The sequence below is a fragment of the Microtus pennsylvanicus genome, chromosome 20, assembly GCF_037038515.1.
Source record: "Microtus pennsylvanicus isolate mMicPen1 chromosome 20, mMicPen1.hap1, whole genome shotgun sequence".
NCBI lineage: Eukaryota > Metazoa > Chordata > Mammalia > Rodentia > Cricetidae > Microtus > Microtus pennsylvanicus.
Window position 1 is genome coordinate 10,448,314 of NC_134598.1, and position 14,416 is coordinate 10,462,729.

The following is a 14,416-nucleotide window of genomic DNA, read 5'->3' on the forward strand; positions in this document are numbered from 1 at the left end:
AGAAAGCTCCATGAATTCTCAGAGCTCCTTCTTGGAGAAGATTTTGTGATGCAGGAAATGAGATGAAGCAAAAACAAGTTTCCAAGAACTGGGGGCAGTGAAAGGTAAGAGGTTGAGAAAGGATGAGTTCTTAGTTTGGTTAATGTACATAAAGATTTGAACCTGTTTCTGTTACCTAATAAATATTGAATACCAAGTTATCATCTCAAGTCGTGGGATCTACAGCGCTCAAGTTTCAATAGGCCTCCTCCTAGGCCTGATCGTAAATTTTGGAGATACCCTCTTTTCGTAGAAATTTCAGGGTTGACTATCATTGCACAACACCCACATACCCTAACAAAATCCTTCATTATCCCATGAATGGTTACAGAAATCTCAAAGGGTCTAGTATCCTAGCATCCAATACAAGTGTTCATAATTGAGTTTCTGCCACCCCAACCTAACCTACTGAAATGGTGCGACCATTTATTTTACTTCCTCGTGTAGATGAAAAGGGGAAATGAAAAAGGAACCTATCGTCACGAACAGGATTCGAACCTGTGCGGGGAAACCCCATTGGATTTCGAGTCCAACGCCTTAACCACTCGGCCACCGTGACTCCCAAAACTATGCTTCGCCGCACGCTTACAGAAAGGGACCGCTCGGGGCCATGACCCCGTCGCGTTGGTGGCCCCGAGGCGCACACCTCGAGCCGCGCCCTCCCGTCTTCCGCCGCGCCCGGCAGGGTCGGGGGCTCCGGGCTGGCAAACCGATTCCTTAACCAGAGATGACTGTCAGGACCCGGAGACCACACGGAGGCCCCCGGGGTGGCGCCAGAGGGTGCTAGGTGCACCGGCACCGCAGCGTCAGGCGCCCGTGGGCTTGGCAGAGAAATGCGAATAAGTGAAGGAAGTTTGGGGAGCGAAAGGGCTCGGAGCCTCCAGAACGTGCACGGTGCGGGCCGCTCGGGGCGACGGGGCGGGGCTCCCGGGGACCCGCGTTCCCGCGGGGTGGGAGCCGAAGCCCGTTCCCGCCGCGAAACCAAGCGGGAGGCCCCGTCGCGGGCCCGGGTGCGCCGCGTCCGTCCGCTCTCGCCGCCGCCGCCGCCGCGTCGTGCCGGGCCGCCGGCAGGGGGCGCTCGGCGGGCCGGGGCCGGCCCAGGCGGCGGGAGGCGGCGGCCGTGGCGGCGGGAGGCGGGCGGAGGAGGAGGCGGGAGCTGAGCTGAGCGGGGCGGGCGGCGGCGGGGCCCGAGCCCGAGAAGATGGCGGTGCGGAAGAAGGACGGCGGCCCCAACGTGAAGTACTACGAGGCCGCGGACACCGTGACCCAGTTCGATAACGTGCGGCTCTGGCTCGGCAAGAACTACAAGAAGGTACGCCGGCCGGGCCGCACGGGGGCCGCCCCGGGGCCGCCGGGACAAAGGGCTCGCGCTCCCCGGGGCCGGCCCACCCTCGGGCCGCCGCGCCCCTCCCCGCGGCCTCCGCGGCCTCCGCGCCCCTCCCCCACCCCGCCCCCACCGTGCCCCTCTGCGCCCTCTGCCCCCTGCTCGCGGCGACCCGGGGCGGCGGCCCGGGGCGCGATAGCCGTCACCCTCCCGGCTAACCGGCCCGGGGCCGGCCGGCCGGGTGCCGTCGCGCGCCTCCTCTCCTCCGGTGTGCGAGCCGCGGCGCCCGCCGGAGCTCCCCGCCGAGCCAGGTACCGGCGCGGCCCAGGCCTCCCCGGTGCTGGCTTTGTGTGCGTCCGGAGACAGACGGAGAAAGCAGCTGGCGATCCAGGCGCGGAGCAGGCCGTGGGAAGGGGCTCTACCTGGGGAATCACCTGTCTCCCAGGCTCGTCCCCGCACCTCCTCGGGGGACGGGGCGTGCGAGTCCCGGTGCAGCAGTCCCTCAGCCCGGCCCTTGGCTTCACAATAAAGTCGCTCTGCCACCCAACCTAGCATCGCTTTGGGTTTGAGGTCCAGTGGCTGGGATAAGCTTCCTAGCGCTAGACCCCACCCCCACCCCGTAACTGGAAATAATAGAGGTGGTGAACAAAAGGGTTCAGAAGCCCTTACCTGTCTTTTTTCTCTTTTTTACACAAATCTCATTCTCATGTCTTCATTGTCCCTAGGCCTTTTTTTTTTTCCTGGGTATGGCCTGCTTCTTCACTACCCCAGGCTAAGGGCTCTTTTCCCCTCTAGCTTTCTTCCTACCCTGGCTTTGCAGCCTGTCAGAATAGTGGACAGCTTCAGAACTCACCTCTAATCCTGGCTTGATTTTGGCCCTAAAACCGTTTGGGGTCTCTGTGGGTGTCAGACTCTTGACAAACAGCTGTTGGCTCTGTGACTTGTTTGAACCCCCTGCGTGAGGCTCTGGTTCCCAGTCTTCCGTTTTTTTTGACCTTTTGAAAGGAGACCCGACTAGGGTCTTAAGTCTGGAACCCCGAGGGGATTGACAGCTGTGACCTGATTCAGCTTTCAAGTGTTTAACTCTTTTGTTACAACAGATCTTTTTACACCTCCCACCGAGAGGTGCTGACTCCGATTAGGGTAGAGGAAATAGGGGTCAAAAGGTAAAGAGAAAATTAACCTCCTGGCTCAGTGAACAGGACAGAAAGGTAGGATCCCAGGTAGCAGGCAATGGAAATGTCTGAGGTCTCCTGTCCTCAGAAAGGGATAAGTAGGGTGTCTTCCTACTTAGTTTGTGTGGGGGGGGGGGGGAAGTGGTCTGCGCTCCTTCTAGAGAGGAGACCCAACAATGACCATCATGCCTGGCTTCAGTAGAAGCAAAATGTACAGGCTTAGTTTGTAAGTCGGCTTGCCCTGCCTCTCCTTTTTGCCCTTTTAAGACACAGTATGTGTGGAAACATGCTCCTTTATCATGGCCCCCCAAGAAATACATTGTTGTGTCACTTAGAGCCTCAAAGGGATGTTTGTTTTCTTGCCTTGAGCTCTATAAACCTTGCAGATTTTACTGTTGGTTGGGGACGAGATGGCCAGATATCAGGGTGTCCTGCAGTGCCAGTGTTGGGGTGCAGCTACAATTCAGGAGTGCTGGAGTCCTCTGTATATAGACAAGACATGTCTGCCCCAGGGGCTTCCAGGAACTCACGGGGAAGAAATGGCAGGTGGCAGAGAATCGGCCTGCCATCCCTGTCTTCCTTTCCCTCCTTCCCCAGTACATACAGGCGGAACCACCGACCAACAAGTCCCTGTCGAGCCTGGTTGTGCAGTTGCTCCAGTTTCAGGAAGAGGTTTTTGGCAAACATGTCAGCAACGCACCCCTTACCAAACTGCCGGTGAGTGCAAAGGAGGGGGGGGGACGAGGCCTCCCAACTGGAAGGGGAGTTTTTTATTGTTTGCCTTTTTATTTTTTTCCCCTACGTGCATGTAATCCCAGAATTAGGGAAGTTGAGGCAGGAGAATCAAGAGTTGGAGGCTAACCTGACCCACATAGCAGTTCAGATGGTGTGTGCCATATTGTGAGACCCTGTCTCAAGAGAAAAACAAAAATAAAACCCACTTTTTTAAAAACAAATTTCATAATTTTGATAGATTTATTTCCTACAGTAAGTCTCCACTAGTGGTCAGGGCATCAGGGCTTAAACTAGCCTCAGTTGACTATTCCTGTTATTTTTGAAAAAGCATGCAATCTCAGGCTGTGGGGGTCAGTCCTCCGGTGTCTCTTTCCTGCTGCCCTCTTAAAAGGGGGTGACGTTTTGGGAGCAGGAGAGATGGCTCGGTGGTTAAGAGCACTTGCAGAGGACCTAGGTTTGGTTTCCAGTACCCACGTGGTGGTTTACGGCCTCCTGATTCTCCATCATGGGCACTCACTCACGTGATGCACACACAAGGCAAAACACATATACACATAAATAAATCTGAAAAAAGTCAAATAGAGTGAGGTTTGAGACCAGGCATGGCGGCACACATCTGATATACCCACCACTTAGAAGCCTGAGTCACAGCCAGTCATGGTGGTGCATGACTTTAATCCTGGCACTCCAGCGGCAGAGGCAGGCGGATCTCTGTGAGTGGTAGGACTACCTGGTCTACAAAGAGAAACCCTGTCTTGAAAAAAAAAAAAAAGGGCAAAAAGAAGAATAAACCTGGGTCGGCTGAGTCAGGAAGCCTACAGACAGAGCGCGTGCCTAGCCCCGAATTGTGTCTGCAGTGCCACAAAGGGGGTGGCTCCCTTCAGCTACCCACATGCTGGAAGGAGAGACCTCCAGGAGGACACATGGACACAATAAACTAATACATGCAATCCCTGAGAATGGGCAATGAGATTTGAGTTTGCATAAACTTGTGTTTAGTCCTGGTTCTGTCCCATGACGGCTGTGGGGCAACCTTTATGAGTCTTAATAATTTCATCTCTCCATGAATTTGATAGCCAATTTGTAGCATTTCATCAGTAGTACATGAGGTAATCCGGTAGAATGCTTGGTTCAAAATGACATTTTGAAAATGAATATTGGTTTCTTTTCTAACTTTTTCCAGGTCACGTGGTGCAATGACGTGGGTTTAATGCCTTTAATCCCAGAGCTCGGTAGATAGAGGCAGAGGAATTGCTGCAAAGCTCCAGCCTAACTTGGTCTACGTGTGGGTTTTAGGCCAGCCAGGGCTACATAGTGAGACACTGTCTTAAACACAAGCAAATGGCAGGGTGGCGTACACCTTTGATCCTAGCGCTCAGGAGGCAGAGGCAGGCAGAGCTCTGTGAATTGGAGGCAGCCTGGTCTACAAATCAAGTTCCAGGATAGCCAGGGCTGTTACACAGAGAAACCTTGTCTTGAAAAAAACAAAAAGAAAAAAGGAAAAACAAGCAAACAAAGTAAAACATGAGAGGGAGATCAGTTCAGAGTGGAATTTTTGTGGCAGGATTTTTATGTGACAAAAAAAAAATATACAATGTAACCTTCACACCTCTCCCTGTCTCAATTTCCAGATCAAATGTTTCCTAGATTTCAAAGCAGGAGGATCCCTGTGCCACATTCTTGCAGCCGCCTACAAATTCAAGAGTGACCAGGGATGGTGAGATGCCTTCTCTCTGCTCTTTCATTTAGTTTAGAGACAATTCCTGTTATTTCCTGGGGTCCTTCTGAAGTGAGAGAACACATTAGAAATGCTACGAGTCTTTTATTTTCATAGGTCAGAAAAATAGCTGTCACAGCCAGAACAGTCCCCAAGAACGAGGGAGGGGTGTGAAGTCTGGGAAGAGGCCTCTTAGGTGGACATCTCAAACTTTGTCCTTTTGGATTAGACAGAGGTGATTTATGCAGTTGAGACCAGGAATCCTTCGTTCCCTTTGATTTGGGCAAAATTTGTGACAAGATTACCTCCTGATTTCCCGTGTAAGAAGTTACGTACCAAACAGGGCGATGGCGCCCACCTTTAATCCCAGCACTCAGAAGGCAGAGGCAGGTGGATCTCCGTGAGTTCAAAGCCAGCCTGGTCTACAGAGCAAGTTTCAGGATAGCCGGGGATGTTACACAGAGAAACTCTATCTCAAACAGACAAATAAACAAAAAAGACAAAAGTTATGTACTGTCGAGACTAAAGACATGGCTCAGTGGTGGCTAAGTGCCCTGGCTGCTCTTCCAGAGGACATGGTCCCATTCCCACATGGCTGCTCACAACCTTCTGTAACCCCAGTTCCAGGGGATCCAATGACCTTTTCTGGCCTCCTCAGACACATGGTACATACATGCAGGCAAAGCAGCCATACATGTAAAATAAAAATATAAATTAAAGAGAGAAAATCCTTCACCCTCTCCTTTCCCCAGACAAAGAATATAACTGACTAGGTTACTGTCCCTTTACAAGGCGGCGTTACGATTTCCAGAACCCGTCCCGAATGGACCGCAACGTGGAAATGTTCATGACCATTGAGAAGTCCTTGGTGCAGGTAAAATTCAGCACACACCGTCTCCATTTCCCTCTCCACAGTGAGAACATAAAACAGCCTTTCCTCATCTCAGCGACTTCTTCTCCTCACAGAATAATTGCCTGTCTCGACCTAACATTTTCCTGTGCCCAGAGATTGAGCCCAAACTGCTAGGGAAATTAAAAGACATTGTTAAGAGACACCAGGTGAGTATGAGGGAGGCCGGTAAGTCAGAGGCTTCTGAACTCCTGCCTGGTTTACACCATTGTTACCATGGTTACACTGTCTTCCTCCGTGACTGATGGTGTCTTCCATCAGGAAACAGCTTGTAGGCTCGAAAGAGTTGTCACTGCTCCCCTTGGCTGCATCGTCATGGTTGAAGGAGAAGACCTTCCACTGAACGTGCCATATCTGATTTCTGAGAAATGCAGCCTTGGGAGCAGGTGCAGTGATATGCCCTGGCACATGGGAAGTAGCAGCACAAGGATCAAAAGTCATACTTGACAACATAGTATGTTCAGGCCTGCCTGGACTATAGAGTGATATTGTTAAAACAGCCTCAACAAAAATCTCTATTTTCTGGAACTTTTTTTTTTGAGTGCTTGGAACTAGTTTTTAATAAGAAGCAGATATTATGGATAGGCAGATATTGTCCACTTTAAATTTCCCATGGGTGCCATGTGGTGGTGGCGCACACCTTTAATCCCAGAACTCAGGAGGCAGAGGCAGGCGGATCTCTGTGAGTTTGAGGCCAGCCTGGTCTACAGAACGACTTCCAGGACAGCTAGGGCTGTTACTCAGAGAAACCCTGTCTCGAAAAACAAAAAAGTAAAAACAAAAACAAATTCCAATGGGTAGGGCTGCGAGATGGCTCTCAGTGTGTGTTATGCAGGCATGAAGACCTGGGTCTGGATCCTCAGAACACGTGAAACCTGGGTGTTGTGGTTCAGACCGACAACTCCAGTGCTGGGAGGTAGAAACGAGCACATCCTGGGGCTCGTCACCCAACTCACATAGCTGAGATGTCAAACTGGGTTCACTGTCTCAAAACACGGTGGAGAGGAATAAAGGACACTTGTTGACCCCAAGCCTCTGCACACACCACACCTGTCCACTGCAGGTCTGTGCAGAGGGCTGTCTGGGGGACATGTAGTTCTTTGGCGTTTCTAATGCGAGCACATCATTGCCACTGTGATTCTGTGCCACTTAGATGGTATTGCTAGGAAATACAAACGGATTCAATACCCCCGCATGAAAGATGTCATTAGAGAGGCAAACCTGCGATTTCATTTTAATTCTTTGATTTATTCCTGAGAGTGATTGAAAAGGCAGTTGATTTACTTGCTCTCTTGTCTGTCTGTCCAGGGAACTGTTACTGAGGACAAGAGCAATGCCTCCCATGTTGTGTATCCTGTCCCAGGGAACCTAGAAGAAGGTGAGACCCACTTTCTCGTCCTCTGCTACAGTGGCTTGGGCTAGTGGATGAAGGGCAGCTTAGTTCACTGTACGCCACCTGAGGCTCTGAGCGTTGCAACCCTGCATCTCCTGCCAGAACAGGAGACTGCTCAGTGCCTTTGTCTGGTCGGTCTTTGTGCTTCTTTCCAGCTTACCTCTCTCTTCTCTGTCTCTATCCTCAGAGGAATGGGTACGGCCAGTTATGAAGAGAGACAAGCAAGTTCTTCTGCACTGGGGCTACTACCCTGACAGGTGAGGATGGGTTCTCAGGGTAGTCGGGAGAAGCAGCCGCAGCGAGACACAGAAGCCATCTGGCAGAGCAAGAAGGCACTGTTTATGGGTTGTTTATTTCCTTGTTTTGGTTTTTTTAAGTACAGAATTTTGCTATGTAATCCAGGCTGGCATCAAACTTGCTGGGTAGCTCAGACTGGCCTCAAACTTATAGCAATCCTCCTGTCTCAGCCTCCTTAGTGCTGGTATTAAAGACTTGCGCCATCACACTGACTTTGTGTGTGTTCCCTTTTTCTTTGATTTTTTTTTAGATTTTTTTACTTACTGTGTATAAATGTTTTGCCTGCATGTATGTTTGTGAACCATGTGTGTGCCTAGTACCTAGAGAGGTCAGAAGAGAGCATCGGATTCTCTGGAACTGAAGTTACAGATGTTGTGAGCCACCTTATGGGTGGTAGGAGCCAAACTTAGGTTCTCTACAGGAGCAGCAATTGATCTTAAATGCTTAGCCATCTCTCTAGCCACTGCTTTTTGGTTTGGTGTTTGTTTTGAGACCAGGACATTCTACCAAGCTGGTCTGGAACTCATGCCTCAGCCTCCTTGGTGCTTGTGTTACCAACAAACACCACCATGCCCAGTGCCCAGTTCCTGGTATTTGTTTTGTTTTAGGACAGGGTTCTACTAATGTAATTTTGGCTGACCTGGGACTCACCAAGTAGATCAGGCTAACCTTGAACTCACAGAGATCTGTGTGCCTCTGCCTCCCGGGTTTAAAGGCATGTACCGCCACTCCAAATGTTTTTAATGTGTGTTTCTACTCTGCGTGTGTGCATGCACATGTATGTGTGGGGTGATCCTAGGTCATCCTCAGGTCATCCTGTCCATTTCCTCTGAGACAGGGTTTCTCATTGGCCTGGAACTCACCAATTGGTGTAGAATGGATTGTTTGTTTAATTTTATGTTTATGAGTGTTTTGTCTGCATTTATGTGTGTGCACCACACGCATGCCTGGTGCCTACAGATTCTCTTGAACTGCAATTACAGACAGTTGTGAGCCGTAATGTGGGTGCCAGGAACTGGTCCTGGGTCCTCTGCCAGAGCAACAGTTGCTCTTAACTGCTGAACCATCTCCTCAGTACCATGCCCAGAACTTTCATATAGGTTCTGGGATAGAATTCAGGTTTTTTTAAAGCTTTTTTTCCCCTTCTGTGTTTTTGTTCGTTGGTTGGTTTTCTATTTGGGTTTTTGAGACTGAGTTTCACTATGCTCCTTAGGCTGGCCTTGAACTTGCATCTGTTTTTCTGCCCCAACTCCTGAGTGTGGGGATAATAGGCATAAGTCACCACGCCCAACTGCTTGAAATATTTTATAATATACTTTTATTGCTTTATGGTAAAAAGAATCCCAATTTAATTGGGCAAATCAACAGCTGAATATTTTTTGTAAATGGAAAAGGCAGGACTGGGTGTATAATTCAGTGGTGGAGGCCCAGGTTTCATCATCTCTGTGCAGTGGGGAAAAAGAGAGAGAGAAAGAAAAGGAAGTGCAAGGCTGCACTCGGTTCCCATCTCTCCATCCTGTTGTCTCGACTTCATGCTGAATCTCTTCCGGCAGTTACGATACGTGGATCCCAGCTAGTGAAATTGAAGCATCTGTGGAAGATGCTCCAACGCCTGAGAAACCTCGGAAGGTGAGCCTTACTACCTTCCACCCCTGGAGTAACACCCTGCACTAGCGCTCTCTGTAGGGACAGGGGCTCTGTGCACTTGGGCTTGTGTTGAGTCTCTAGACAGAGCCCTGGCTTCTGGTAACTCCCCACATGATCTGCCTTTGCACTTTAGATTCACGCCAAGTGGATCCTCGACACAGACACCTTCAATGAGTGGATGAATGAGGAAGACTATGAAGTCAATGACGACAAAAGCCCTGTTTCCCGACGGAAGAAGATCTCGGCGAAGACGCTGACAGATGAGGTGAAATTCTGCTTGTTTTTCTTTTTTTTTTTTTTAAAGATTTATTTATTATATATACACAACTTTCTGCCTCCATTTATACCCACACACCAGAGGAGGGCACCAGATCTCTTTACAGATGGTTTGGAGCCACCATGTGGTTGCTGGGAATTGAACTCAGGACCTCTGGAAGAGCAGACAGTACTCTTAACCACTGAGCCATCTCTCCAGCCCCTGCTTGTTTTTCTTGAGCACCTAACTTAAACCTCAGAATAGGCCTCACTGGGAGCTGGAGGCTGACATTTATCCCAGTTCTCTGATGTGCAGGTAAACAGCCCGGATTCAGACAGACGGGACAAGAAGGGGGGGAACTATAAAAAGAGGAAGCGCTCTCCGTCTCCTTCGCCGACCCCAGAAGCTAAGAAGAAGAACGCTAAGAAAGGGTATGCGACCCCTCGCCAGCGCCCACAGGCACTATCCACGTGGTGCATGCTAAAGGAAAGACATGCTTCTTGAAGTCACTGCCCCTGGCTGGGTGTCTGAGAGGATGGGGAGGGAATCTTCATATGCCTGCTTGATGGTGGTAGTCCCTACACTAAAGGAAGTCTTCTGTACCACCCCATCACTCTGCGGACCACTCTGTTCCACCCAGCTCTGCCCTGATGCTCTCTCTCTCCTCTCTTTCCCAGACCCTCAACACCTTACACCAAGTCAAAGCGAGGCCACAGAGAAGAGGAGCAGGAAGAGCTGACGAAAGACATGGATGAACCCTCACCAGTCCCAAACGTAGAAGAGGTGACACTCCCCAAAGCAGGTATGGCCAACACCCACTCTTCCCCATCCCTGCTGTGCCAAGCTCCTGAAAGGGTGGGTTCTCCAGATCTAAAGTAGCTTTCCCTTCTGCAGAGCTGGTCAGTGAAATTAGCATTACCCTGAGAAATCCTCTTGCTTGGTATTCATGTCTGATCCTTCCAGCTGAGGGCAGTTGTTTGCACACTTCCTGTTTTCCTCTTCTGGGGATCGAACCTAGGACCTCCTGGGTACTAGCAAATGCTCTACCACAGAACTACAGCCCTGGTTCTCCAAATCCTTTTGTGTATGTGCACACACATACAAGCATATAGAGGCTGTGCTCACCTTCAGGTGTTGTTCCTCAGGAGCCTCTGCCTTGTTATTTAACATTTATTTACATTGTGTGTGTGTGTGTGTGTGTGTGAGAGAGAGAGAGAGAGAGAGAGAGAGAGAGAGAGAGAGAGAGAGAGAGAGAGAGAGAGAGAGAGAGAGAACTTGCCACAGTGCATATGTGGAGGTCAGAAGACAGCTGTGGGGTTGGTTCTCTCCTTTCACCATGTGCTCCAGGGACTGGCTGTAAGTACCATTACCCACTGTACTATCTTGCCTCTACCTTGTGTTTTGAGACCTGGGTCTTCAGGATCAGGCTAGTCTGCTTTTCTCTGCTTCCCAATGCTGTGATGGTAAGGTCATGCCACCATGCCTGTGCGCGGCCCTGTACGTGGGTCCTAAGGACTAATCAGGTCTTCAGGCACTTTACTGACTGAGCTATCGCTCTAACCTAATAGCTTTGATTATTCATTCCTATCAATAAGATAGATTTCAAAAGGGGCTGGAGTGATGGCTCAGCCATTAAGAGCACTGGCTGTTCTTCCAGAGTTCAATTCCTAGCACCCACATGGCAGCTTACAACTGACTGTAATTCTAGTTCCAGAGGATCCAGCATCCTTATACAGACGTACGTGTAGGCAAACATCAATGCAAATAAATAAATCATTAAATATGTGTATACATGTGTATATATATATTTCAAGGTAAATTATACAAATTATACTACAAAAACATTACTTTAGGCCATTATAAAGCTTATGCAAACATTATCATAAAAAAATGGAGTGGGGTGGGAGCTGGACAGTTGGCTCAGTGTTTAAGAGCTGAGCCCTTGCAGAGGCCCCTGGTTTGATTCCTGGCTCCCATAGTGATGGTTCACAGCTGTCGAATTCCAGTCCCATGGGACCCAGCACCCTCTTCTGGCACTGCTGCAGGAGGAGCACATTCTAGCAAAAGCACTCGTACACATAAAATACATCTCAAAAGTGACTTACTTTTGTTTTTGTTTTTCAAGACAGGGTTTCTTTGTGTAGCCCTTACTGTCCTGGAGCTCACTTTGTAGACCAGGCTGGCCTCGAACTCACAGATATCCGCCTGCCTCTGTCTCCCAAGTGCTGGGTTTAAAGGCTTGCGCTACCACCACCTGGCCTATCTTTTTTTTTATTCCTTTAGCAAATTTATCTATTTCACATCCCAGTGCAGTTTTTCCTCCCTCTTCTCCTCACAGTGTCTGTTTTGTGGTCCCCCCCCATGCCTTTTAAAGAACTCTAGACTAAGGTATTTAAAAAATTTGAATTTTTTAAAAAGAAAAACATTGGGGCTAAAAAATGGCTCGGCAATTAAGAGTACATGCTGCTCTTAGAGGACCGGGAGTTCCCAGCACCCACATAGATGGGTTACATTAAATAAAAACTCTCCAGGGAACCCAGTGCTCTCTTCTGGCTTCCTGGAGCACCTTTACACATGTGCACACATGTACACATGTTACACATGGTCGCACACACGCATGTTACACGTGGTCACACACGTTACATGTGTTCACATACATACATGCTCACACATACACATGTTACACATGGTCACACACACGCATGTTACACATGGTCACACACGTTACATGTGTTCACATACATACATGCTCACATACACATGTTACACATGGTCACATGCATGTGTTACATGTGTTCACATACACGCACATGTACGCATATAGCTATAAAGCAAATATTTTTTAAAAAAGAAAAACGTAAAGGGCAGCAGGAATAACTAAAGAGAAACCCTGCATTTCTTCTGTATGTCGGAGGTGTTAGCTGCCGCGCTGTATGAGGGTCCCATATAGAGACTGTTGACTCCAGTACTGGCTTACAGTCTCTGTCCCATTCGCAACCTCAGAGCCTCCAGAAATGCAGTCCAGGCTGAGATACGCAGAGCTGCATGCCCAGAGTGTTTGTGTATGAATTAATGAGGAGAATTATCTTTTGCTTTAAGATGTTTAAGATTAGGTTGGGAGCCGGGCCAGTGGTGGTGCACGCCTTTAATCCCAGTACTAGGAGGCAGAGGCAGGCCGGTTTCTGTGAGTTTGAGGCCAGCCTGACCTACAAGAGTTCCAGGACAGGCTCCAAAGCTACAGAGAAACCCTGCCTTGAAAAAAACAAAAACAAACAAACAAAGATTAGGTTGGGGTGCAGCTTATTGTGGAGCACCTGCCTGGGGGGTACAGAGTCCTGCATTCTGTCCCCGTACTGCAGTTTTTTAAAAACCTTGTTTAAATATTTAAGTCAGGCTTAGTGGCAGATAGTTTTAAATCCCAACACTTGGGAGGCAGAGGCAGGTGGATCTCTATGAGTTCAAGGCCAGCCTGGTCTACAGTGAATTCCAGGACAGCCAGGGCTACACAGTGAAACTCTGTCTTGAAAAAACCAAAATAATAATAATAATAATAAATTACACTCTAACCATTCAACTAAGCCTGGTGGCATAGCATAGGCTTATAATCCCAATCACTTGCAGGACTGAGGCAGGAGGGGATAAGTAGTGCTAAGCCTTCTGGGCTGGGAATGACTCCTAAAGCCAACCTGTCTCTAAAGAAGCAGCAAAGTCATAACTGTGTAACTGTAATCCTGCGCTTGGCAGGCAAGTTGATCAGGAGTTCAAAGCCAGTCTTAGCCACATAGTGAATTCAAAACCTACCTGAGCTACTTGAGTCTGTGTTTCTTAAAAAAAAAAAAAAGATTTATTTAGATTTATTTTATGTATATGGGTGTGTACATGTACCTCTGCACTCCAGAAGAGGGCATCAGATTCCATGGGACTACAATTACAGATGGTTGTGAGCCACCATGTGAGTGCTGGGAACTGAACTCAGGAACTCTGTAAAAGCAACCAGTGCTCTTAACTGCAGAGCCATCTCTCCAGCATAAGACTGTTTCACAAAGCCAAAACCAAAATTAAAAAGTTGGGGAGAAAAAGGGAAAAAAGGAAGAGTGCTGGGGACCTGGGCGTGGTGGTGATGCCGGCTGTACCCCAGCACTCGGGGCTGGAGAGTTGGAACCTCGAGTACATGAGACACTCTTAAAAAGAACAAACACAAGAGGCTTGGGCTGAAGCTGTAACCCTGGTGGAGTACTTGCGTACATGCATGAGGCTCTAGGTCAGTTCCAGGCCATCAAGGGATGGCATCTAACTACTTATCTATGGAATGATCTAGTTCAAATTCATAATAAAAGATTATGTAGAGAAGCAGTCAAAGATGGCCCTCAGGATGTTGAGGCAGGCAGTCAAGAGTTCACACACACGTAGATAAAGAAGCTACATGAGATCGTTGGTTCAGTAAGGGCAGTGAATTAACAAGTCTGTTTCAGAGTGTTCTGAGAAAGCAAGACATGTAAAACTATTAACAGTCGAGAACTGAGGGCTTGGTTCTGGCCAGCGTGTCTAATACAGTGGCTCTTCTCTCCTGGCAGTCAACACTAAGAAGGACTCGGAGTCAGCTCCAGTTAAAGGAGGCACCATGACTGACCTGGGTAAGACAGCCTTAAGGCGGGCAGTGCCCGGCAGGGAGAGCTCAGCTCACCTCCCTAGCCTTCTGGCTTTCAGTAGGAGGCTCTAGCCTTACATCTCGCCTTCTTTCCGTTTCAGATGAACAGGAGGATGAAAGCATGGAGACCACGGGCAAGGTGGAGCCAGTTTAGAGGGGCTCTACCTCTCTCTGTGATTGTGACTGTAGTTCCTTCTGCCTGGGCTTTTCCCACCGTAGAGTCCTCTAGCTGTTGCTCAGTGCTGCAGCCGCTCACAGCCCCAGGGCCCATGTGC

At 49.1% G+C, this 14,416-nt stretch overlaps 1 protein-coding gene and 1 non-coding gene across 12 annotated transcripts in view; one reads left to right on the forward strand and one right to left on the reverse strand.

The window, feature by feature from the left end:
• Positions 1–516: 516 nt before the first annotated feature.
• On the reverse strand, positions 517–598 carry Trnas-cga (transfer RNA serine (anticodon CGA)). The gene has a single exon. It is a non-coding gene; the product is annotated as a tRNA-Ser (tRNA).
• Positions 599–1,177: 579 nt separating this feature from the next.
• Smarcc2 (SWI/SNF related BAF chromatin remodeling complex subunit C2) overlaps positions 1,178–14,416 on the forward strand; it is a 28,905-nt gene continuing 15,666 nt past the window's right edge. For 5 of the 11 annotated variants that reach the window (XM_075954898.1, XM_075954902.1, XM_075954899.1 and 2 more), the window contains exons 1-13: positions 1,178–1,351; positions 3,136–3,255; positions 4,905–4,990; positions 5,783–5,864; positions 5,957–6,049; positions 7,209–7,278; positions 7,481–7,550; positions 9,144–9,219; positions 9,371–9,502; positions 9,809–9,924; positions 10,171–10,295; positions 14,068–14,127; positions 14,243–14,280. In XM_075954898.1, the coding sequence (XP_075811013.1) occupies positions 1,241–1,351; positions 3,136–3,255; positions 4,905–4,990; positions 5,783–5,864; positions 5,957–6,049; positions 7,209–7,278; positions 7,481–7,550; positions 9,144–9,219; positions 9,371–9,502; positions 9,809–9,924; positions 10,171–10,295; positions 14,068–14,127; positions 14,243–14,280 (1,179 nt within the window). In that variant the 5' untranslated portion in view covers positions 1,178–1,240. The remainder of the gene's footprint in view (positions 1,352–3,135; positions 3,256–4,904; positions 4,991–5,782; positions 5,865–5,956; positions 6,050–7,208; positions 7,279–7,480; positions 7,551–9,143; positions 9,220–9,370; positions 9,503–9,808; positions 9,925–10,170; positions 10,296–14,067; positions 14,128–14,242; positions 14,281–14,416) is intronic. The other 6 variants (XM_075954904.1, XM_075954905.1, XM_075954900.1 and 3 more) reach the window with 2 other exon arrangements.